General features: G+C 40.2%; 1 protein-coding gene across 3 annotated transcripts in view; it reads left to right on the forward strand.

The window, feature by feature from the left end:
- The window catches only part of LRBA (LPS responsive beige-like anchor protein), a 751045-nt gene that overhangs the window by 111699 nt on the left and 615786 nt on the right, over positions 1–23560 (forward strand). For all 3 annotated transcript variants that reach the window (XM_051819347.3, XM_051819348.3, XM_089302377.1), the window contains exons 9-15: positions 1362–1559; positions 1747–1880; positions 7936–8044; positions 8333–8485; positions 13095–13263; positions 18061–18140; positions 20400–20462. In XM_051819347.3, the coding sequence (XP_051675307.3) occupies positions 1362–1559; positions 1747–1880; positions 7936–8044; positions 8333–8485; positions 13095–13263; positions 18061–18140; positions 20400–20462 (906 nt within the window). The remainder of the gene's footprint in view (positions 1–1361; positions 1560–1746; positions 1881–7935; positions 8045–8332; positions 8486–13094; positions 13264–18060; positions 18141–20399; positions 20463–23560) is intronic.

The following is a 23560-nucleotide window of genomic DNA, read 5'->3' on the forward strand; positions in this document are numbered from 1 at the left end:
ACACAGGTGCAGGGGCCCAAGGACTTGGGCCATCTTGTACTGCTTTCCCAGGCCATAGCAGAGAGCTGGATCAGAAGTGGAACAACCAGGACATGACCCGGCGTCCATATGGGATGCCGGCACTGCAGGCGGCGGCTTTACCAGCTGTGCCACAGTGCCGGCCTCAGGAGTCAGGAGCTTCATCCGGGTCTCCCACTGTGGGTACAGGAGCACAAGCCCTTGGACCATCTTCTACTGCTTTCCCAGATGCACTAGTGGGAATCTGGATCGGATGTGGAGCAGCCAGAATTGCAGCTGGCACCCAGGTGGGATGTTGGAGCTGCAGGCTGGGCTTTAACAACCGTTATGCACACAGCGCTGGCTGAAGATACCCACTTTAGATCTAAGGCTACATGTAGCCTACATATGAAGGAAACAAGATGCTCCATGCAAATGGTAACCAAAAGAGGTGGCTGTACTTGTATCAGACAAAATGTACTTTAAGTCAAAAACTGTCATAAGAGACAAAGCAGGACATTGTATAATGATATGAGGGTTAATTCACCAAGAAGATATAATGAATATGAATCAGAATGTCCAAATACAATCTTGTGTTGTTTGACATTTGGGACAACATCTGGGAAATGTGTCATTAGGAGATTTTGTCATTATGCTAACACTACTGTGTACTTACACAAGTTAAAGCTGTTGTGATGTTATCCTATGTGGCACATGAAGCAAACCTTTACAGAAATGAAGGGAGAAAGACAGCAACACAATGATAGTATGAGCCTTCAACACTGAATTTTCAGTAATGTATGTAATAACCAGAGAGAAGATCAATAAGGAAACAGAGGACCTGAACAAAAATATAAACCAAGTGGACTTAACAGGCATATACAGAACTCTATGCAATAAAGAAGAATACATATACTTTTTAAGTGCATGTTGAACATTCTTCAAGAGAGACCATGTGTTAGGCTACATACCAAGTGTTAATTTAGTTAAGAAGATTGACGTCATAGGATTTTGTTTTCCTGATTGCAATAGAATGAAACTGGAAGTAAATAGTAGAAGGAAAGAAGGAAAGCCGGAAAATCCACAAATACATGGAAGTTAAACAACATGTTATTAAACAACCTTTGGGCCGAAGTAGAAGCCATGAGGGAACTTAGGAAATATTTTTAGGGAAATGAAATGGAGGCACAGTATACCAAAATAAATGGGATGGTGTGAAAACAGTTCTAAGAGTAGTAAACTTTATACTTAGAAAAATTATTAATAATATATCTCCTTAAATTTTTATATCTGGAACAATTTGTATTTAGATGTTTCTTTTGTAGCATAGTTTCTTAACTATTCTTTTTTTTATTTACTTATAGGGTACATTTAAATTCAAAGCAGAAAGTGACCTTTTCCTTGCAGAACATCACAAACTTCTATTGTATGATGGCAAACTCTCTAGTGCCATTGCATTTACTTACAACCCACGGGCTACAGATGCCCAGCTTTGCCTCGAATCATCTCCCAAGGACAACCCTTCAATTTTTGTTCATTCACCACATGCACTCATGCTCCAGGTACTAACTGTGATGTTTTCAGAATATTTTTAATGGTAATTTTTGCTGTATTATTGAGATCTATTTGATAGCTCCAATTAAACACATGTAGTGTCACATTTTAGTTTTCCTGCATATGTTGATGTATTTTATTTTTGTCTTAGAAAACAAATTGGTGAAATCTTCACTTTGTTTTCTGTTTTGCAAGGATGTAAAGGCAGTTTTAACACATTCCATCCAAAGTGCTATGCATTCAATTGGAGGTGTACAAGTGCTGTTTCCACTTTTTGCACAGTTGGATTATAGGCAGTATTTATCTGATGAGGTCGACTTGAGTATCTGGTGAGTTCTTTTATTTTATTCTTTAATTTGGTGTGAGAGTTACTTCCATTGCTTTTGAGCTGCACAACATTTTCTTTGCCTTTCAACTTGGCCGTTAAGTCAAAATATTTTAATGAAATATAAACGAAGTAGATATCCAGATCAACTTTCTTGTTTTTCAGTAGGAAAAGTGGAAGCTCTAAAAAACAGTCGGGGCAGATGTTTGCCTCATTGGTTAAGTTCCCACTAGGAACACCTGCATCCATATTGGTGTGTTTGGTTTTGAGTCCTGGCCACTCTGTTTCTTATCCAGCTTCCTGGATAAGGAAGTACCTGACTCAGGTACTTGGGTCCCTGCTCCCTACATGGAGACCCAGATGGAGTTCCAGGAACTTGCCTTTGGCTTGGTCCAGCCCAGGCTGTTGAGGGCATTTGGGGAGTGAACCAGCAGATGAAAGATGTTTTCCTCTCTGAATGCTTTTCTCTGTCCCTATCTCTCTGCATTTCAAATAAAATAAAATAAAAATTTATGAATGTAATAATTAAAAAACATAATAAAGTTGTTTTGGAATAAAGTATAAATGGTGACAGTGGATGTCTCAAAAATGAATACACTTTAAAGTAATTTTTACAATATTTAAAATTTTTATTTGGCAGTGATTTACTGTGAGAATTTAACTTTTAATATTTTAAATATTTTTTACTGATTATATATATGTAATTGAAAGCCAACAATTTTTGGGTCACTACTGTGGCATAGAAGGTTAAGCCTCTGCCTGCAGTCCTGGCATCCCATTTGGGTGCCAGTTCAAATTCCGGATGCTCCACTTCGAATCCAGCTCCCTGCTAATGTGCTTGGGCCCTTACACCCATATGGGAGACTGGAAGAAGCTCTTGGCTCCTGGCTTTGGCCTGGCCCAGCCCTGGACATTGTGGCCATTTGAGGAGTGAACCAGTGGATGGAAGATATCTCTATCTCTCTTTCTTTCTCTGTATTTCTGCATTTCAAATAAATAAATAAATCTTTAAAAAAAAGAAAGTAAAAAATTGTAATGGTGTAGTGTAAGAGGTGATTCAGTTTTTTTACCATTAGACTATACTTTTGTCAAATTTTGTGTCTTGTGTTAATAATGTTTAGTCTAACACGAGTCAGAGGCATAGGAAATTTCCTAGGATAAGTTATAAAATGTTGGAGAGGATGTCTAAGTGAATATCATTTGACCATAATTCTGTTGAAATTGTGGTAAAATAGTTATGTTTCATTATGATTTCAAGAATTTAAATGAAATTTTATTCTCCACTTTTGAGATTCTTTGTTTGATATCTGCATTTATACACAACTTGATGCCGAGGACCAAATAATTAATGATGAAATGAGCTATTAAATCTAATATTTATCAGCTGTATTTTAAAATATTGAAATGAAGTTATTCTTGACATAATACTTCATAGATTTTTTTTTGTTTGCCTGTTCTTTCAACTTTACTGTAATTGCTGGCAGAAAGTAATTGTGGAGGAGCAAGGAGCAGGAGGTTAGCTGTCAGTCCTGCTCTCTCTTTGTGGGATCCTCCTAGAACCTTTGAGAAGGTGGTAATGGCTGACCTTACCCCTTTATCTTCAGTGTATTTTTAAATATTTTGGGGAGTAGAGCATGGTTGTACTCCTTATGCGTTTTAAAAGTCTTTAAAAATGGATGATTACACTATTCCTGTTGAAATAATGAACAAACTGCTTAGATTGCTGTTCAGCAACTCAAATTTTTCTCCAGATTACTTCTTCATCTTTTCTTCATGTACTTCTGTGCTAAATTCACACATGATCATCCTAGAACCCTAAAGTATTTTTTTTTAAAGATTTATTTATTCGAAAGGCAGAGTTACAGGGTGGGGAGTCTTCCTTCTGCTGGTTTACTCCCCAAATGGCCTCCACGACCAGTGCCGGGCTGATCTGAAGCCAAGATCCTGGAGCTTCTTCTGGGTTTCCCATGCGGGTGCAGGGGCCTAAAGACTTGGGCCATCTTCTACTGCTTTCCCAGGCCATAGCAGAGAGCTGGATCAGAAGTGGAGCAGCCGGAACCTGACCGGTGCCCATACAGAATGCTGGCACTGCAGGCAACGGCTTTACGTGCTATGCCACTGAGTGAGGCTCTGAAAGTATTTTGAGGGTGTATGCCTTGGTTTGTTTACTTCAGTGTCGTTAGCTCCATTTGGCCAAAGCTGCACATACTTTCTTATCTATGACCCTTCCATCCAAAAGAACTTGACATATCTTCATTAGCTAATTACATTCCTTTTTTCGAGCACTGCTTATTTTTCTCTATATTATATATTTTGTCATATTGTTTCTTTTATTTATTTATTTTTAAAGATTTATTTATTTTATTTGAAAGGCAGAGTTACAGAGAGGCAGAGGCAGAGAGAGAGAGAGAGAGGTCTTCCATCTGCCGGTTCAGTCCCTAACTGGCCGCAATGGCTGGAGCTGTGCCGACCCCAAGCCAGAAGCCAGGAGCTTCCTCTGGGTCTTTCCACGCAGGTGCAGGGACCCAAGGACTTGGTCCATCTTCTACTGCTTTCCCAGGCCACAGCAGAGAGCTGGATTGGAAATGGATCAGCCGGGACTCACCCATATGGGATGCTGGCACTGCAGGCAGCGGCTTTACCTGCTAAGCCTCAGTGCTGGCCCCTGTAATATTGTTTCTTTTTCTTTTTTTAAGAAATACCTTTGATGCCAAAAGGAATAATTTATTGTTTAAATTTCAGTTTCCCAGAAAATATGACAACTCAAACCATATTTTCCAAGCATTTCCATTGGCCAACATTTATGTTGAGTTGAAGGATTCTAAAAGAGTAATAGACTTTCTGAATACCAGTTAAATTGATCTCAGAAAATTATAGGGTTGAAAGCTGTTTGTTTTGCTGAGACTGACAGTCCAAGCACCCCCCATTTTAAGTGTTTCTTCAAGGCACCCATGCCTGCTGGGCTTGCAACCTTTGCCTGAGAATGCAAACAAGGAGGACACTTAGAATCCTCTGAGGCTGTTTTGTTAGAGCATTTTTTTTTTCTTAAATTAAAAAATGTATTTGAGAGGCAGAGAGAGACAGTGCAAGAAAGTGTACTCATTTGTTAGTTCACTCCTCAAATGTGTGCAACAGACAGGAACTCAATCTAGGTCTCCCACATGGGTAGTGGGGACCCAGCTACTTGAGTTATCACCACTGCCCAGGATCTGCATTAACAAGAAGCTGGTATCAGGAGCCAAAACTGGGAATCGAACCCAAGTTGTTGAAGTGGGACATGAGGTGTGTCTTAACCACATCCCTACTTAGAGCATTATTTAATAATTCTGTTGTCTGCCTGTATACAACTCCCACTTAGCACTTCTAATTTAAGAAAACAAAACTCATCTCAAAATTTCTCTCAGTGAGTAAGAGTACCAGGGCAAGAAAATAAAATAGGAGTGTTCAGCAAGGACCCCAGCAGGGTGCTGAAGCCAGGAAGATTAGTTTCATGGGTCAGGTCCTGGTTCCTCGGCTGGGCAAACTTCTGGATGGACTGCTCACAGAGTGGTTTTAGCCTATATTCTTTACAGCTACAATAGTCACTAATATAATGATACAGCACATATCTGTATTGAGTATCTGCATTGTGCTCGGCACTGGGCTAGACTCTTGACTCTGGTTATGCCATTTAATGATCAACAAACTCAAATCTTGTTCATCTTAAAGATGATGAAACTGAAACTATAAATTGAGTAACTTTGCCAAGGATATAGCTCCAGTGACTAGTGGCATTGGAATTCAGACCTTGGTCTGCCACAGCCAGCACTTTTCTAACACTGCATTTTTGCAGTGTTGCCTCCTGGAGGTGGTGATGTGTGGACCTTTGCATGTTCCCTCATCAGTCCATGCCACCTCTGTTATTTCTTCTGAATGAACTCAGTTTGGAGAGCTGAGACTTCCAGGTCTGCCACACCAGCATGACTGGGATTCCAGTCTTTCTCCTCTTCCTGATACCTCTCTCTTCTCATTGTCAAAATTGAGCATACATGGGGTTGAGACTGTGGTGTAGTAGGTTAAACCTTTGCCTGCAGCACTGGCATCCCATATGTCCGCTGGCTTGAGTCCTGGCTGCTCCACTCCCAGCTCCCGCCAATGGCCTGGGAAAGCAGCAATAGATGGCCCAAGTGCCTGGGCCCCTGAACACATGCGGGAGACCTGGAAGAAGCTCCTGGCTCCTGGCTTTGTGTCGGCCCAGCTCCAGCCATTGTGGCCATTTGGGGAGTGAACCAGCGATGGTTCACTGTCTCTTCCTCTCTGCAACTCTGCTTCTCAAATAAATAAATAAATCCTAACAACAACAACAACAAAAAACCTGAGCACTCTCCTATTACTTTTAGAGGTATCTCCCTGTTCCTGTTTACAGATGTATTCTAAGCATAGCTAATCTGCATCGGTAGGTGTGAGAAACTACTTTCATGTCCTTCAACTGGGTCAAAAGAGCCTTAGAACACCTTGGTGTAAAAGGTTGGGGACTCTAAGCTAAACAGGATGACCAGGTTAAAGAGTGATTATGTCTTCTAAGTCTTCCAGTTCCCATCCTGGTGTGGAAATAAAGTGCTGAAGACCACAGTTATGACAACAGCACAGTTGAGCTCCGTTCTTGGCCTGTGTTCAGGTGAAATTTAATGGCCCTGTGAAACAAAGCTCTGGGAAAACACTGCAGCATACAGTACATAAAAGGAAGAGATAATGGAACCTCTTCAAGTATTTCCATAGTACTTTATTTAATTTTAAAGATTTATTTATTTATTTGAAAGGCGGAACAACAAAGAAGGAGAAACACAGAGAGATCTTCCATCTCTAGATGGCTGGGGGCTGTGCTGGGTCAAAGCCAGAAACTTCCCCCAGGTCTCCCCTGTGGTTGGAGGGGCCCAAGCCACAGGCCACACTTTGTCTCCCTCCCAGGCACATCAGCAGGAAGCTGCACTGCAAGTGGAGCAGCTGGGGCAGGAGCCAGTGCTCAGATAGGATGGCTGCGCTGCAGGCAGAGGCCCAGCTTGCCATGCCACAAGGCAGACCTGCCCATAGTACTTTTTTTTTTCCTTTTCAAACTCCCACCCTCCAAAAAACATTTATTTAAGGAATACAAACTTAATGCATTTTCTAAGTAAAACTTCAGGACTATAGTGATCATATTGTTTCTAACTTATTAATGGTTGTGATAAAGTATGTGAAATATTCTTATTTATTTATTTGTTTGACAGAGTTATAGACAGTGAGAGAGAGAGACAGAGAGAAAGGTCTTCCTTCTATTGGTTCACTCCCCAAATGGCTGCTACAGCCGGCGCTGCACCGATCCGAAGCCAAGAGCCAGGTCCTTCTTCCTGGTCTCCCATTCGGGTGCAGGGACCCAAGCACTTGGACCATCCTCCACTGCCCTCCCGGGCCACAGCAGAGAGCGGTACTGGAAGAGGAGCAACCGGGACTAGAACCCGGCGCTCACATGGGATGCTGACGTGGAGGATTAACCAAGTGAGCTACGACGCCGGCCCCAATATATGAAATATTCTAATACATACAAATCTTACATTAAAAATCTAGTTATGAAATGATGTTGAAGCAGTTTTGGTACTACTTCCAATGGAGAACTTTTTATTAACATAAATAGAAGAGCACATCTATCTAACCTAATATGTTTTACAATAGAATTTTTTTAAAGATTTATTTATTTCTTTGAAAGGCAGAGTTACAGAGAGGCAGAGGCAGAGAGAGAGGGAGAGGTCTTCCATCTACTGTTTCACTCTCCAAAAGTCTGCAATGGCCGGAGCTGGGCTGATCTGAAGCCAGGAGCCAGGAGCTTCTTCCAGGTCTCCCGTGTGTGTGCAGGGACCCAAGTACTTGAGTCATCTTCTGATTTCCCAGACCATAACAGAGAGCTGGATCAGAAGTGGAGCAGCTGGGACTTGAACCAGTGCCCATATGGAGTGCTGACATTGAAGGCAGCAACTTTACCCACTATACCACAGTGCCAGTCCCAAAGATGTTTTATTAAACCATTGCCATTTTTCTTATTCTAGTTCAACCTTGCTGGCCTTCATCATGGAGTTGTTGAAGAACTCAATTGCCATGCAGGAGCAAATGCTTGCCTGTAAGGGCTTCTTGGTAATAGGATACAGCCTTGAAAAGGTAATGTAGGAAATACTGTTTTTTACTTCTTAATTTGCAGGCCTTGTACTTGTTCTCTCAGGTGGTAAAGAAATGTCTCTTTGGTTACTGAAAATTACCTAAATTAAAATTACATTCTGCTGTTTCATCTTGCTTCCATTCATCCATTAATGACATGTGATGATGAGCCTAATGGCATCTTTAACTTTGAACATAGTTTGTGGACCAACTTTTTTCTGGTATTGACAGCTGTAATTTACTTACCTTGCCTTGAATAGGCAGTGACCTTTGGGCTACTTTTCTTTGCAGTCTTCCAAATCCCATGTCAGCAGAGCAGTACTTGAACTTTGCCTTGCATTTTCAAAATATCTCAGTAATCTGCAGAATGGGATGCCTCTACTCAAGCAATTGTGTGATCACATTCTTCTTAACCCTGCCATATGGATTCATACCCCAGCCAAGGTAAGAGCAAGATTTTGTTGTACTCTCTTGGCTACATTTTTATGCTTGAGAGGAGTGAGAATTATGAAGATTTTCTTTTATCCTTTCATGCACCATTATGTCAGGTTTTAGTGGATTGCCTTTTTTGACTAGGCATACTTTTTTTTCAGGAAAATTTGCAATCAGGATGTATTTTTTCTTTTAAAAATTGTCATTTTAAAAAAATAGAGCTATGGTCTTTATTTTTTTATTTTTATTTTTTTAAATTAAAAAAAATTTTTTTTTGACAGGCAGAGTGGACAGTGAGAGAGAGAGACAGAGAGAAAGGTCTTCCTTTTTCCGTACGTTCACCCTCCAATGGCCGCTGTGGCCGGCGTGCTGCGGCCGGCACACCATGCTGATCCGAAGCCAGGAGCCAGGTACTTTTCCTGGTCTCCCATGGGGTGCAGGGCCCAAGTACTTGGGCCATCCTCCACTGTACTCCCTGGCCACAGCAGAGAGCTGGCCTGGAAGAGGGGCAACTGGGACAGAATCCAGCGCTCCGACTGGGACTAGAACCTGTTGTGCTGGCGCCGCAAGGCGGAGGATTAGCCTAGTGAGCCGCGGCGCCGGCCGAGCTATGGTCTTTATATTCAGCTGTTAAATGAAGTTTCATTTGAGATTTTGTTTACTAAATATATATCAAAGTTGGAAGGTTCCAGTGTAAATGTAGTTTTTACCACTAACCATATGTATTGTTTCATTAAGAAACTTTTTTCCCTCTACTTGTTAACAAGTCACCCTGTTCCCTGTGTCTCCCTATTCTATGCACACTTTTGCCTTCTGCCAATGTGATCAACTGCTGAATTTCATTCTTACAGGTATAGCTGAAATGTTACCATTTTCTTAAAGATGTGATATACTGATCTCATTTAATCAATTTAATTTCACATGAACTCAAATGATTTAAACATACTATATTTATACCAAATAATTATTCTTTGTGCTCTTTTAACAGTGAGTCAGTTCTGTGAAGTTGTGATAAGGTGTTTGAACAAAAATCTTTAAAATTCGAATGTTGTATTACAAAAATTCGAATGTTGTATTACAGTGTCCTAAAAAATTTAGTAGTGGTAGAATTAAACAAAATATGAAACAGAAATTTTTATTAAATTGCATAAATGCATCCATCTTATCTGTAGTTTCTGTCAGAAGTTGTCTGTTCTTCTGTCCTCCCCTTTTTTTTTGTCCACTTGCAGGGTATGAGTATATTATTGTTTAGGTTGGAATAGCACATACTTATTCTAGTTGTCAGAGAAAAAAAGAGTCTGCAGACTTTTTTGCTTTTCTAGTCATAATATCTTATTTTCAGCTGCTCTTTTCAAATGTTAAAGAGAAAAACAGCTGCTGACTTGGATTGCCATTTGGAAATAATCAGAGGAGGCAGCTGGAGGTTGTAGCTTTTTATCTCCAGGTTAAATTTGACCTCTTTCTCTCTGATGACCTTCAGTCTTATTTCTTTTCAAGGATTGTTTCAAGTTACTTTTTAGATTCTCTACTAGACTCCTTTTGTCTTAACTAACCAGCATATTTGTAAAGTTTTGGATCTCTTTTGATGTTGTCAGGATGCCTCTTATTAGATATTTAAATGTAGGGGGATATTTTAAAGATTTTATTATATGATTTCCTAGGTTTCTAGTACTATTACACTGTGTTTCTTACCTTATGCTTTGTAATAAGTTTTCTTAATTTCCTGTCCATTATTTGGAACTGTTTTGATAATATTGAACTTTTCTTATTAAATTAAATATTAAACCTTTTCTGTTTTTAGCTCTCTGTGTATCCTTGGGCTGTTTTAGTTGCTTTTATTTATTTATAAAGGTAGATATAACAAAGGGCAGATCCCAATTCGTGTCAATTCTCCATTCTAGATTTTCTAGCTTAAAAACTCCAATATACTCTGGATAGGCAGACACCAAAAGGTTCTCCTGAAGCAATTTGCTGTTGATAGAATAAATGGGGGGAGGTGTTTAATAAAAAAATGGAGCCTACGTCTACACCAGATTCTCGCTTCATTAGTCTGGAGTTGGATTCAGACATCAGTATTGTTTTAAAAATGTTTTCTAGTTTTTTAAACTTTATTTATTTGACAAGTACAGGTGCTGGGGGTGCAGGGAGAGCGAGCGAGCGAGCTCCTACCCTCAGGTTCACTCCCCAAATGCCCGCAACAGCTGGGAGGGGCCAAAGCTGCGAACTAGGAACTCAGCTTTGGTCTCCCATGTGAGTGACAAGGCCCCAACTACTTAAGCCATAATTACTGCCTCCCAAGGTTTGCATTAGCAGGAAATTGGAATTCGGAGCTGGAGCCGAGAGTTGAACCCAGGCACTCCAATGTGGGATGTAGTTGTCGTAGCTAGCATCTTAGGCTCTGTGCCGAGCACCTACTCAACCAGTTATTTTCATGTACAGTTAGATTTGAGAACGGCTTTTCCAGGTCTAAGGAAACTTTTTATGTCAACCACCATTTTCCTTGCTTGAAATTTTCTGTGTTGTTCTGTTTGCCTTTTCTACTACTCATCTTCAAAGTCTCTCTTAATACTACTTGATTAGGGAAGTATTTTTTAACTGTTTAAGCTTATCCTGTAATGGTTTCTCTGGCCTCTGAATTCACAGTATTTAATTACATTTTACTTCATGACCTTTTTAATGTTTGTTGTACATATATTTATTATCTTTGAATTTTTGGTATAGATTTGTATATAATTTTTATCTTTTCAACTGTATTTCAGCTACTGTAGGACAGCTTATGTTCCATTGTATTCCCCATAATACAGTGCTGTTCCTAGAGAGAGATGTAAATATATGCTGGATGGCTGAAATAATGTGGTTAAGAATTTGAACTATTTCGTAGAAAGTGTTATATTGCCTCAGTGACAAGGAGATTAGGCCTATCCATTTGAACAGTGGTAACTGAGTCAAAATAATGTTATCATTCAGCAAATCAGTGGATGACAGCATATATATGGTTTTCTAAACTGCAGTCATCTTCTAAGCCCCATTTTTAAGGGATTCAGGGTCTGCCATTTTTTAATATGTGAAATTACTAATTAACTCTCCAGTTCATTTATCCTAGATTATTTATAAGGCATTTTAAAAATAGGAACTTGATTTTTGCTCTCTTAAGATGTCCTCAAGAGACACTAAGGTATCTTGCAGAGATGAAAATGAAAATACTCCAAATGCTCAGGATTTTTGCTTTTTTTTTTTTTTAAAGATGATTTATTTGAACAGCAGAGTTACAGAGAGGCGGGGGGGAGGGGGTCTTTTTTTTTTTTTAATTTTTTTTTGCCAGGCAGAGTTAGACAGTGAGAGATACAACGAGGGAGTTATAGACAATGAGAGAGAGACAGAGAGAAAGGTCTTCCTTCCGTTGGTTCAATCCCCTAATGGCCGCTACGGCCTGCTCTGTGAAGCCAGGAGCTGGGTACTTCCTCCCGGTCTCCCATGCAGGTGGAGGGCCCAAGGACTTGGGCCATCTTCCGCTGCCCTCTTGGGCCACAGCTGGACTGGAAGAGGAGCAACCGAGACTCGTACCTGGCACCACAACTGGGACTAGAACCCGGGGTACCAGTGCCACAGGCGGAGGATTAGCCAAGTGAGCCATGGCGCCTGCCCAAATGTTCAGGTTTAATTGTAAATGACTGAGTAGTTTGGTCTGTGCTCAGAATGAGAGTATATGTAGTGTCCTTTTAGTTGTTGAGTTTATACAATATATCCAGTAGCAGTAAAATGAAAAATTCTTGACTTCAACATGAGAACAGAACAAAAACAGTTCTTTTTTGTGCTACCACTAGGTACTAGGGTATGGTTGCCAGTGAATTTCAGAGCCATATTTTACTGGTATTTTCTGTTAAGTTGAAATGTGCAGTGATGGGGTAGGAACTCATATTCTTACATTTTCTTACCTACAAAAAGAACTTATTTTGAAATTAATGCAAATGTGTTTATTTAGACTATTTATGAATGAGACTAGTAGAATCCTTTCCTAATTAGAGAACGATGATACACATGTTTAGATTGTAATGTTATGATTAAAATGCTGGATTAAAATCTTTCTAATAGTGATGTTATATGAGAATTGTTTTTTAATAAATGTTTGTCAATGTAATCTCTATTTTTTTACTATGATTGTCTTTATTTTGGTTTGTACTTTAAAAAGCTTTTTAGTTACTACTACTTCTTCTTTTGAGCCATTCCAGCTTCTAATTTTATTCAAAACAAAAATTTAACTTTTTAAGATAGCTATGTGTATAGTGATGAGTTTATTATAAAGAAGTTATAAATGCTCATATATAATTGCTGATAACTAAACAGCATCAAAGTTTATTTCCATGGAATAGTGCTATAAAAATTTGATATTGGGGGTTTATTTACTTTATAAGGCTACCATAAAATGAGAAATTACTTGATTTGTTTTTTTACAGAGTATGTGCATGTGCTTGTGTGTCAGGGGATATGTATTATCCAACATATGTGTTAGCAAGCTCTGCATCTTACTTTTTCCATCAAGTACAGAGCAAATAAAGCAGCCTGAGAGTGGTAGTGGAACCAGGGTGCCCTTTGATTTAAGGCCCTCACTTTGATTCTGTAGGTTCAGTTGATGCTGTATACTTACCTGTCCACGGAATTCATTGGTACGGTCAACATCTATAATACTATTCGGCGAGTTGGAACAGTGCTTCTCATCATGCACACACTGAAGTACTACTACTGGGCAGTGAATCCTCAGGATCGAAGTGGTATCACCCCGAAAGGATTAGGTATATCATCTCTGTGTATATATTATGTTACACATATGGAAATCAGGATTTTGTTCTTTTTTCTTTCAAGCAATACTGTTGTTTAATTCAGGCAGTTTTTCTGAGTCTCATTATGGCAAATTTTTATTTTAATCTTATTGACAATATTTCATTCTAAATTGTGATTAATTAGTTACTGATATTGATGCAGAGATTGATTTTCACAGTGAGATTCATTAGTGTTTTTTGGAGATGGAGATATCTTGCAGAAGTGGAGGTAACTTCATCTGATAAAGATATAATGAAAGTATGATATTTCAGTAATTATTTTCCTGCATAATCAGTACTAACTTACTAAAAATATTCATTTGTGATGTTAGCTGCTCATGGAAGTGGTCAAAATAAAACTTTTGACAGGTGTGGCGCTCTTGGTTGTACCTTGCAAGAACTACTTCAAAATGGCATGTGTCAAAAAGAGCAGTTAATTTGTCAAAAAACAAAAAAGGAGTTAATTAGCTCATATAAAACTGGTAGTTTCAGGTGTAGCTTGATTGAGGTGTTCATAATATGGCTATAGGGCCTAATTTTGTCTCTCAACATTTACTAATTCTTCTGTGTTTGTTGTTTTTGCATATTCTCTCCCTTTGTAGTAGTAGGCAGACAATATACCGTCATATATTCACAACTTTAAATTCAGCAAAAGAGGATCTGTCTGTATCAGGCATTTCCAACAAGTTTCTCTTATTTTGGTTTCCTTGTTGGTCTTTAGATCTGATTGCAAGACACACCCATTTTTGTGGCAATTATTGCTCTGAGTGTCCAGAGTTGGAGGCGCCCTCCTGCCTACCTTAAAAACACATGGATTGAAGGGGCCAGCACCATGGCTCACTTGGTTAATCCTCTGCCTGTGGTGCTGGCATCCCATATGGGCACCAGGTTCTAGTCCAGGTTGCTCCTCTTCCAGTCCAGCTCTCTGCTGTGGCCCGGGAGGGCAGTGGAGGATGGCCCAAGTGCTTGGGTCCCTGCACCCGCATGGGAGACCAGGAAGAAGCACCTGGCTCCTGGCTTCGGATTGGCACAGTGCCGGCCATAGTGGCCATTTGGGGAGTGATCCAACAGAAGGAAGACCTTTCTCTCTGTCTCTCAGTGTCTATAACTCTACCTGTCCAAAAAAAAAAAAAAAAAAAAAGGAAAGAAAAACACACACACACACACAGATTGAAAGTGAAGATGGTTTTGGTCCCTTGAGAAAAATAACTAAAGCCTGTTGCTTACTTGAAATTTAGGAAATTAGTTGCTGGGGAGTCATGTCGCTCCCCCTCTTCGTGGAGGAGCAACACAGGACCCTGCGCTGTTCTTTCGTCTGCTCGGCCCTCCCCGGGTTTGCTGCTGGTTCTTCCCGGGTTGGCTACCATCCCTTCCACCTCCGTGGAAGGGCAGTTCCCCCTGGCCGCATTCCCCACTTCCGCAGGGGAGCGGCACACCGCCGGCCGGTTCTCTCGGGGGCTGCACGGGTTCCCTTAGATGTTCCCCATAGATGTTCCTGGTGCATGCCGTCTCTCTCCTCCTTTATAGTCCTCCTCCGCCAATCCCAACTCGGCTGAGTACGCTGCTCTCCAATCAGGAGCAAGTCCTACAGTTAATTGGTTGAACTGGAGGCAGCTGTGCGGAAGCTGTTTACTTCTCTCCCAGCGCCATATTGTGGGAGAGCAGATGCATAGAATAAGTCCTAATTCGAGCAACTTAGTCTAGTCCGGATTGCTCCCCACAGATCCCCCTTTCTTTTTATTTTTTGGCGTTGATACGCGCCTGTCTTCGGTGTCCCGCAGCACACACTCTGCTGTACTTGCTAGAGTTGCCACAGGCTCTTACAAGTCCTATCAATCAGGAAAACCGAATCCGGGTCCTCTCTTCGCCATTGTGTGGAGGTTTTTAGGCGCTGATGCGTGCCTGTGTTCGCTGTCCTGCAGCGCATGCTCTGCTCTGCTAGAACTGCCTGCAGGTGTTTACAAAACCTATCAGGCAAACCGAATCCAAGCCTTCTCATTGCCTTATTGTGGGGGAGACTTATTAGTGTTGGTTCGTGCCTATCTTCGGTGACCTGCAGCTCATACTCTGGTCGAGCTTTGCTGGCGCTTACCGCCTTAAATCAGGCAGACCGAATCCAAGCCTCCTAATTGGCATGTTGAGGGGAGGCCTTATTTCTCTCTACTTCTCTATCTCCGGGCATTCCTATTTCTCCCATCTTACTTCTATCTTCCAGCATTCCTATTTCTCTCACTTTACTTCTAAAACTTCTGTTTCTCTTATCCCCGCAGCTTCCCGGCACCTCGCCCCGCCGGCGGGTTCCCGGCTCTGCGCCGCTTCAGCCCGCGCGCCTCTCTCATCTGCGCAGCTTCCCGGCTTTGCGCGGCTCGGCTTTGCGCGCTCCGCGGTCTCCACGCTTAACCCTTTCGCGTCTGAACCACGGCCTACGCCAGCGTTCCCTATCTATTCACGCCCCGTGCTCTCTCTGCACGCGGCGGCTTCCGCGAGTAACACAGCGTAGCTTGCGTCTCCGCCACTAGGATTCAATCTAAGTTCCCCGGGCTAGCCTGGCGAATTCAACCCAGCATACGTCTCCGCCCCACGATTTGGCTTCCCGTCCTTTGCTCCCCGGGCTAATCAGACGGATCCCAATCTGGCTTACGTCTCAGCTTCTGGTTTCAACTTTTCGCCCCCTATTCCCGGGCTAACTTGAGAACCCCAAAGTGGCTTTCGTTTCCGCCTCGGCCTGCCCCCCGCGGCTTCAATTTCCCTAACATTTTTCTCTACCCGGTATATTTCCCAAGCTTTCCTCCAACAATACTCCTCCCTCATTTCTCCTGGCCTCTCCCCACAGTCCGCATCCAAGTCTGTTTGTTCTAGCTTTCACTTTCTGGCCTCTCCCCACAGTCCGCGTCCGAGTCTGTTTGTTCTAACTTTCACTTTCGCTTTCGACCTTAGAGATTTCTCCCAGCTTCCCCCCGTAGTCCGTATCCGAGTCTATGCCTAGGCTTTCAACAGCTTCCTCCAGCACCTCTTTCGTCCGGCTTTTCCCTAGGCTGTTTGCTAGTCTCTCTCTCCGGTATTTTCCCAGTTCTTCCCGTTTCTTCCCTCCTAAGTTTCCTATCCGTCCTAGGTTTCCTATCCGAGCTAGGTTTCCTATCCGAGTCACGGCACCATTATGTCGCTCCCCCTCTTCGTGGAGGAGCGACACAAGACCCTGCGCTGTTCTTTCGTCTGCTCGGCCCTCCCCGGGTTTGCTGCTGGTTCTTCCCGGGTTGGCTACTATCCCTTCCACCTCCGTGGAAGGGCAGTTCCCCCTGGCCGCATTCCCCACTTCCGCAGGGGAGCGGCACACCGCCGGCCGGTTCTCTCGGGGGCTGCACGGGTTCCCTTAGATGTTCCCCATAGATGTTCCTGGTGCATGCCGTCTCTCTCCTCCTTTATAGTCCTCCTCCGCCAATCCCAACTCGGCTGAGTACGCTGCTCTCCAATCAGGAGCAAGTCCTACAGTTAATTGGTTGAACTGGAGGCAGCTGTGCGGAAGCTGTTTACTTCTCTCCCAGCGCCATATTGTGGGAGAGCAGATGCATAGAATAAGTCCTAATTCGAGCAACTTAGTCTAGTCCGGATTGCTCCCCACAGAGTCAACCAGCGTATTCTCTGATTATAGTCAAAGACTTTAGTTCAGTAATTTACAAAGACAAGCTTTCATAATTGTACAGTCCTTTTTATATCACTTTGAAAATAAACTCAGTTTATTTATTTACTATACAACTCAGGTTGTATAGTATCAGTAATTTAGAGATCTCTGAGGATACAAACAAATTATATGATTTGTTGAAGCTGACAAGGTTGTAGCTGACCTAGTACCAGTTCCGAATTTCCTCGTGACTATTTCCTGAGCTTTGGGTGTATCATGTATGGTCCTGGGTGCTAGTTTTGTATTCTGTTCTTCTCTGTGTAATTAACTAGTGAGTTTGGGAAAGTTTCATTCTTCAAATAAGCTAGCTGAACAAATTTTGTGATTCTTTTCTAACTCTACGCTTTGTGTAGGAATCATGTGGAACAAATTTTAAACAATTTTCTTCTTATTTTAATTGATCTGTTGAAGGTCATGGTGGTCCTATGCTTTGGTGGTCTAGGAACTAGCTGTAAATAGTGATTAGTAGGAAAAAAATCATAGAATGTATGAGGCAAACAGGTACCTAATTTAGGATTTTAGAACAATGGGTGTTTCATTTCAAAATCTTTCTACTTGGGAATTCTATGTTTGAGACATGAAAATTAACTTAATGTGAGCCATGTGTGACCAAGGACTTTCCCAGCAGAGATGTCAGAGGTGGTCAACATAATGTTTCCCTTCTTCATGAACAGTACTGTGTGGAGAGGTGTGCTTTCTGAGATTTTTTTCTATTAGTTTGCACAGTGGTAACAATAGAATAAATTTTGTACTAAAGTCACATAAAATATTAATGTTCAAAGTTTACATTTTTGTTTTTTTTTTTCCTTCTGTTAACAATACTCTCAAAAGACTTTCTTCAAACAAAACACAAGTGCTTATTATTAGTGAATTCAAGTCTTACTTGCCACCTCATTTGTATGTTTTGGAAATCCTTTTTCATATTCAGAGTGTTGTACATATAGTTGCCTAGATGTGGCATGCTGTCTTTCTAGAGGCAGAGGAAGGGCATGGTGCTAGGAGAGCCTTTATGTTTCTGATGAATAAGAAAAAGCCTTTGTGAATGAGGTCTTTGCAATATTAAGTGTGTTAATATTTATATTTTTTTAAAGATGGACCACGGCCTAATCAAAAAGAAATACTTTCTCTGCGTGCATTCTTGTTGATGTTCATTAAGCAGTTAGTGATGAAGGTGAGTTCATATTGCTTATCTGGTAGCATTCTGTGGATGAGAGCTTATAATTTCATATAAAATACAATCTTGATTTAGTTTTTTTTCGCTTTGTTACTAAGATTACACATTGGAACATTCTTTGATATATTTATTTCCTTTTTTTGTTCTTTCTTCATTTTGGATATATATGGATATAAATTATTGAATTATTGCATACATGAAAGTTGGTAATTGTGGTATACACATGTATATGAATGTCTGTAGAGCTCTATCAGTACATGTTTACTGAGTTTCTACTGCATATTAGGTGCTGTTAGCAATGGTGATGCTGTAACCACTAAAGCTCTTTTTTTTTTTTTTAAAGATTTATTTATTTGTTTGAAAGTCAGAGTTACACAGAGAGAGAAGGAGAGACAGAGAGAGAGAGAGAGAGAGGTCTTGCATCTGCTGGTTCACTCCTCATTTGGCTGCAGTGGCTGGATCTGCACCAGTCCAAAGTCAGGCGCTTCTTCCCGGTCTCCCATGAGGGTGCAGGGGCCCAAAGACTTGGGATATCTTCTATTGCTGCTTTCCCAGGACATAGCAGAGAGCTAGGATGGGGAGTGAAGCTGCCGGGACTCAAACCTGGTGCCCATATAGGATACCGGCACTGCAGGTGGTAGCTTTACCTGCTGTTCCACAGCGATAGCCCCAACCAGCAAAGCTCTTAAAGGAGCTTTTACTATTCTGTAGGGAAAGGATTTCTTATACTTGACATTCAGATTTGGAGAAATAATATTTCTATAAATGTTCCAGTTAGATTTATTAGTCTTTAGAAATGATCATGTTTTATCCCTTTTCATTCTGTTAAAGGAAAATTTAATGCTGTTTTTAAAGAAGACAATTTGTTTTATAAGATAGAGGTATATAAATTTTTTTTATTTAAAAGTCACAGTTAGAGAGAGAGAGACAGACAGAGACAGACAGAGAGAAAGACAGATTTTTCATACTCTGGTTCACTCCCCAGGTGGCTGCAATGGCCAGGGCTGAGCCAGGAGCTTCTTCCAGGTCTCCCACATGGGTGGCAGGGGCCCAAGCACTTTGGTGATCTTATGCTGCTTTTCCCAGGCCATTAGCTAGCAGGGAGCTGGATTGGAAGTGGAGCAGCCAGGACATGAACTGGCACCCATATGGGTGCTGGCATCACAGGAGGTGGCTTTACCTACTATGCCACTGGCCTCTGTTGCAATATTTCATTCAGAATTTTCCTGTGTCATTTTATTTTTTATTCTCTATATTATAAAGCTTCATTAGCTGTCACATAATATTATAGCAAATGGACCTAACTTTTATCACACCTTTCAAACCTCTCAGATACTTTATTTCCATTTGAAAGAACCTTTTTTCTTGAGAAACTTATTAAGAGATTATTTTTTCTGTTTTCTACGTTCTTTCCTGTTGTATACTTGTTTTTATATCCAGTTCTCTCTTTTGTTTTGTAATTAATATATTGATAGAGTAGGTTGAAATTTTCATACTGAGTTCATATTTAAAAGTACACGGTTTTTCTCCAGCAAAATTGCTATTCAATTTTTAGGTACTTTTTATCTTGGTAATTTTAGAAACTGTTCATATTATTGTGTATTTTTAATTTTTTATAGGTAGATTATCTTCTACATTTGGGAGAGTGGTGAATGTAGATAGTACTCTTTTTTTTTTTTTTAAGATTTTATTATTTATTTGAGAGGTAGAGTTATAGTCAGTGAGAGGGAGAGACAGAGAGAAAGGTCTTCCATCCACTGACTCACTCCCGAAAATGACCGCAATGGCCGGAGCTAGGCCAATCTGAAGCCAGGATCCTGGAGCTTCTTCCCAGTCTCCCACATAGGTGTAGTTGCCCAGGTACTTCGGCCATCTTCTACTGCTTTCCCAGGCCATAGCAGAGAGCTGGATCAGAAGAGGAGCAGCCGGAACTAGAACCAGTGCACATATGGGATGCTGGCACTGCAGGTGGAGGATTAACACACTTTGCCACAGCATGGGCCCTGACAGTACTCTTTTATTATTAATCATTACATATTATTTAGTAGGCTATCATATTATAGTGCTAAAAATAGGATACTGAATATATTAAATGTCTTTTGACTTCTATGTACTCTTGAATGTTATGTCTTCAGTTCCTTCCTGAACTTTTATTGTAAATTTAGATTCTATATTGCAGTGTCTTTTTATATTTATAGTAACTGAGTAATTTGACAAATCTATGTATATATAGCTTCTTATATTATGTTTTTAAAGGATTCTGGAGTAAAGGAAGATGAACTACAGGCCATTCTTAATTATCTACTGACTATGCATGAGGTAATATTTGAATTCCGTATTTTGAGGTTTTATTTTTTGAAGCTGCATTGTCAACTTTTTTAAATTAAAAATATTGAAGAAATCTTCCCTAATTATATTACTGTATTAGTAAATAAATTTGTCTGTTGAGAAACTAAATCTTAAAAATCTTAATTTAAATATTCTTTATTATCCCAATATGACTCTCAGAATAATCATGAGTGCCTTAAAAAACATGAAAATTAGATTTCATGGAATTACTAATAAAGTATACCAGACAACACTTTTACTGTATTTACAATAAGCAGTGTAATAAGTGCAAAAATAGGTTATAAAAATGAAAAAATGATTATATTTTAAATTCATAACAATAATTGCACTGATTTGCATGTTTACATGTTAAGTTAAACAGCTTATTTGTAATGAGATTTAAAATTATCTGATTGAAAGGGAGGTTCAAAATTGAATAAGCTAAGAAAACTGTTTTTTTCTTTATTTTTAAGCACTGTTAAAATTCAGTGTATTCAAAGTATAGTCTAAATAAAATGCATTAAGTTAAAAATTAATGGAATATCATGTATCACAACATTTTAAATGAGAATTTATGTTCTTATAGTATAATTCATGTCATATGAGTTAATAAGTGTTTTAATGTGGTACAGTACCTTCTTTAAAAGTTAATGAGTGAAAGACAATAACTGGGCCTATGTTTGTTAATTGAGGCATAAAAGAATGCCTTAACTTTCTTGATTATATATTTGACTTACAATATTAATGATTGTCATATTTTTGCCCCTTAAATAGGGTATCTCATTATTAAAAAATATTTTTCTTACTTAATGTGATAGTTGAAGAGTTTTCAATTGCATTTCCTAGTAATATGTTAGTATATGGAATTTTTTTTATTATTCTTAATGATGCAAATCAAGTCTGGGAAAATATTAAAATGTTTATTTTCATGCAAAGATTTTAAAGTCCATTTATAGTTCTTCATATTTCCCATGAACTTTTTGCACTCCCTGCATATATATGATTTCAAAATTATTCTACAGCAAAATAAATATATCTTTTAATTCCATTTTCCATAAAATTTTTGAATTACTCTTGTACTTCATAAAAAAAACTGGAAGTAAGAGTATTCCTCTATTTTGTTTCAGTCTTTCAGTTCAATCTTTTAGGTTCTTCAAATGATGTGTTTCCAATGGTTCAGTGCCCTGTTGTCTACTTTCTGAACTTTAGGCATACAAATAGCTTCTGTGGCAAAAACTGAAAATAGGAAATGAAAACTTAGATTCAAAGCAACCAAGTCAACTAACCTCTGCTAGTTGATTCCTTTTTTCTTTAGCGTCGGAATTACCCAAGTAGTCCCTAGTGATATTCATATCTATTGAAACATACAACAGTGAACGATTTCCATCAAGATTTTTTTGGTTTCAAAATCACAGTGCTCTTGTGCTAAAGTTCTGTAATTGTTATCTGTGCCAAATACAGTATATGTTGACAATAAGCATATGTTGACTATCTTCATTTTAAATATTGATAACAGTTAATATATGAGCTATTCAGTTATCATTTTCCCAGAGTGTTCTTTTAGAACTAGTTTCTTGAGAGGCACAGTGAACAAAAATTTCAGGTTAGGTAAGTACCACTAGCACCAGATTGTTACAACTTTTACAAATATATGAATGGCTCTCCTATGTCTTACTGCAATAAAGAAAAGAAAAACTTAGTTCCTCTCTCCCCTCACTTGTTTGATGCATATTCTTTCTTTTATAGTATCTGTTTATTTGAAAGGCAGAGTTACACACACACACACACACACATACATGCACACACAGGTAACTTTCATCTGCTGGTTTACTCCCCAAGTAGGCCAGGTTGAACTCAGGAGCTGTGAACTCCATTTGGGTCTCCTGCATCGCTGTCAGGGACCCAAGCATTTGTGCCATCCTCTATGGCTTTACCAGGTATATAGCAGGGAGCTGCCTCAGAAGTGAATTGAGCGTCTGCGACTTACACTGTTACTCATATTGGATGCCGTGTCGCAGGTGGTGGCTTAACTATTGTGCTACAGTGCCAACTCCAGTATATATTCTTTCCTAGTATAATGAAAGCTGTTATGTCAAATATACTATTGTGTTGAATATGCTTCAGGAAATCTTGATTCATTATAATACAAAGATTTTTTAATGAGCTGCTGACTTTAAAAAATTACTATTTAAAAGTTGTACTGGCCGGCGCTGCGGCTCACTAGGCTAATCCTCCTCCTAGCGGCGCCGGCACACCGGGTTCTAGTCCCGGTCGGGGCGCCGGATTCTGTCCCGGTTGCCCCTCTTCCAGGCCAACCCTCTGCTGTGGCCAGGGAGTGCAGTGGAGGATGGTCCAAGTGCTTGGGCCCTGCACTCCATGGGAGACCAGGAAAAGCACCTGGCTCCTGGCTCCTGCCATCGGATCAGCGCGGTGCACCGGCCGCAGCGCACCAGCCGCGGTGGCCATTGGAGGGTGAACCAACGGCAAAGGAAGACCTTTCTCTCTGTCTCTCTCTCTCACTGTCCACTCTGCCTGTCAAAAAAAAAAAAAAAAAAAAAGTTGTACTGTTATTTTTATCTGACATAAGAATTAGTCATATTTTGGGGTATCGTGATGTTTCAATAGGCAATGTAAGTCAGAGTAAATGTATTTTTATTTTTGTAATTATTTCAACGACATAGCTACAGAGAGAGAGAGAGAGTGAGTGAGTTTTCATTCAGTGGTTAACTCCCTCAGTGGCTGTGGCTGCAGTACCTGGGGCTTGTCCAGGCCAAAGTTCCATCTAGGAACTCTGTCCTAGTCTCCCTGTGGTTTGAAGGGTCCCAAATACTTGGGCCATCTTCCACTGCCATCTCAGGCACATTAGCAAGAAGCTGGTGGAAGCCGGAGTAGCAGGAATTTGAACTGGCAGCTTGATACTGGATGCCAGTGTTATAGGTGTCAGCTTAATCCACTCCACCACAACTTCAGTCCCTGTATGTTTTTCTTTAAAAATTTGTTTTACAAAATTCATTTATTTTGTTTAAGAGGGAAGGAGAGGGGCTGGTGCTGTGGCGCAGCAGGTTAACACCCTGGCCTGAAGCGCTGTC

Source organism: Oryctolagus cuniculus, chromosome 8 (assembly GCF_051225735.1).
Source record: "Oryctolagus cuniculus isolate XC-2025 breed Fujian yellow rabbit chromosome 8, ASM5122573v1, whole genome shotgun sequence".
Lineage (NCBI taxonomy): Eukaryota > Metazoa > Chordata > Mammalia > Lagomorpha > Leporidae > Oryctolagus > Oryctolagus cuniculus.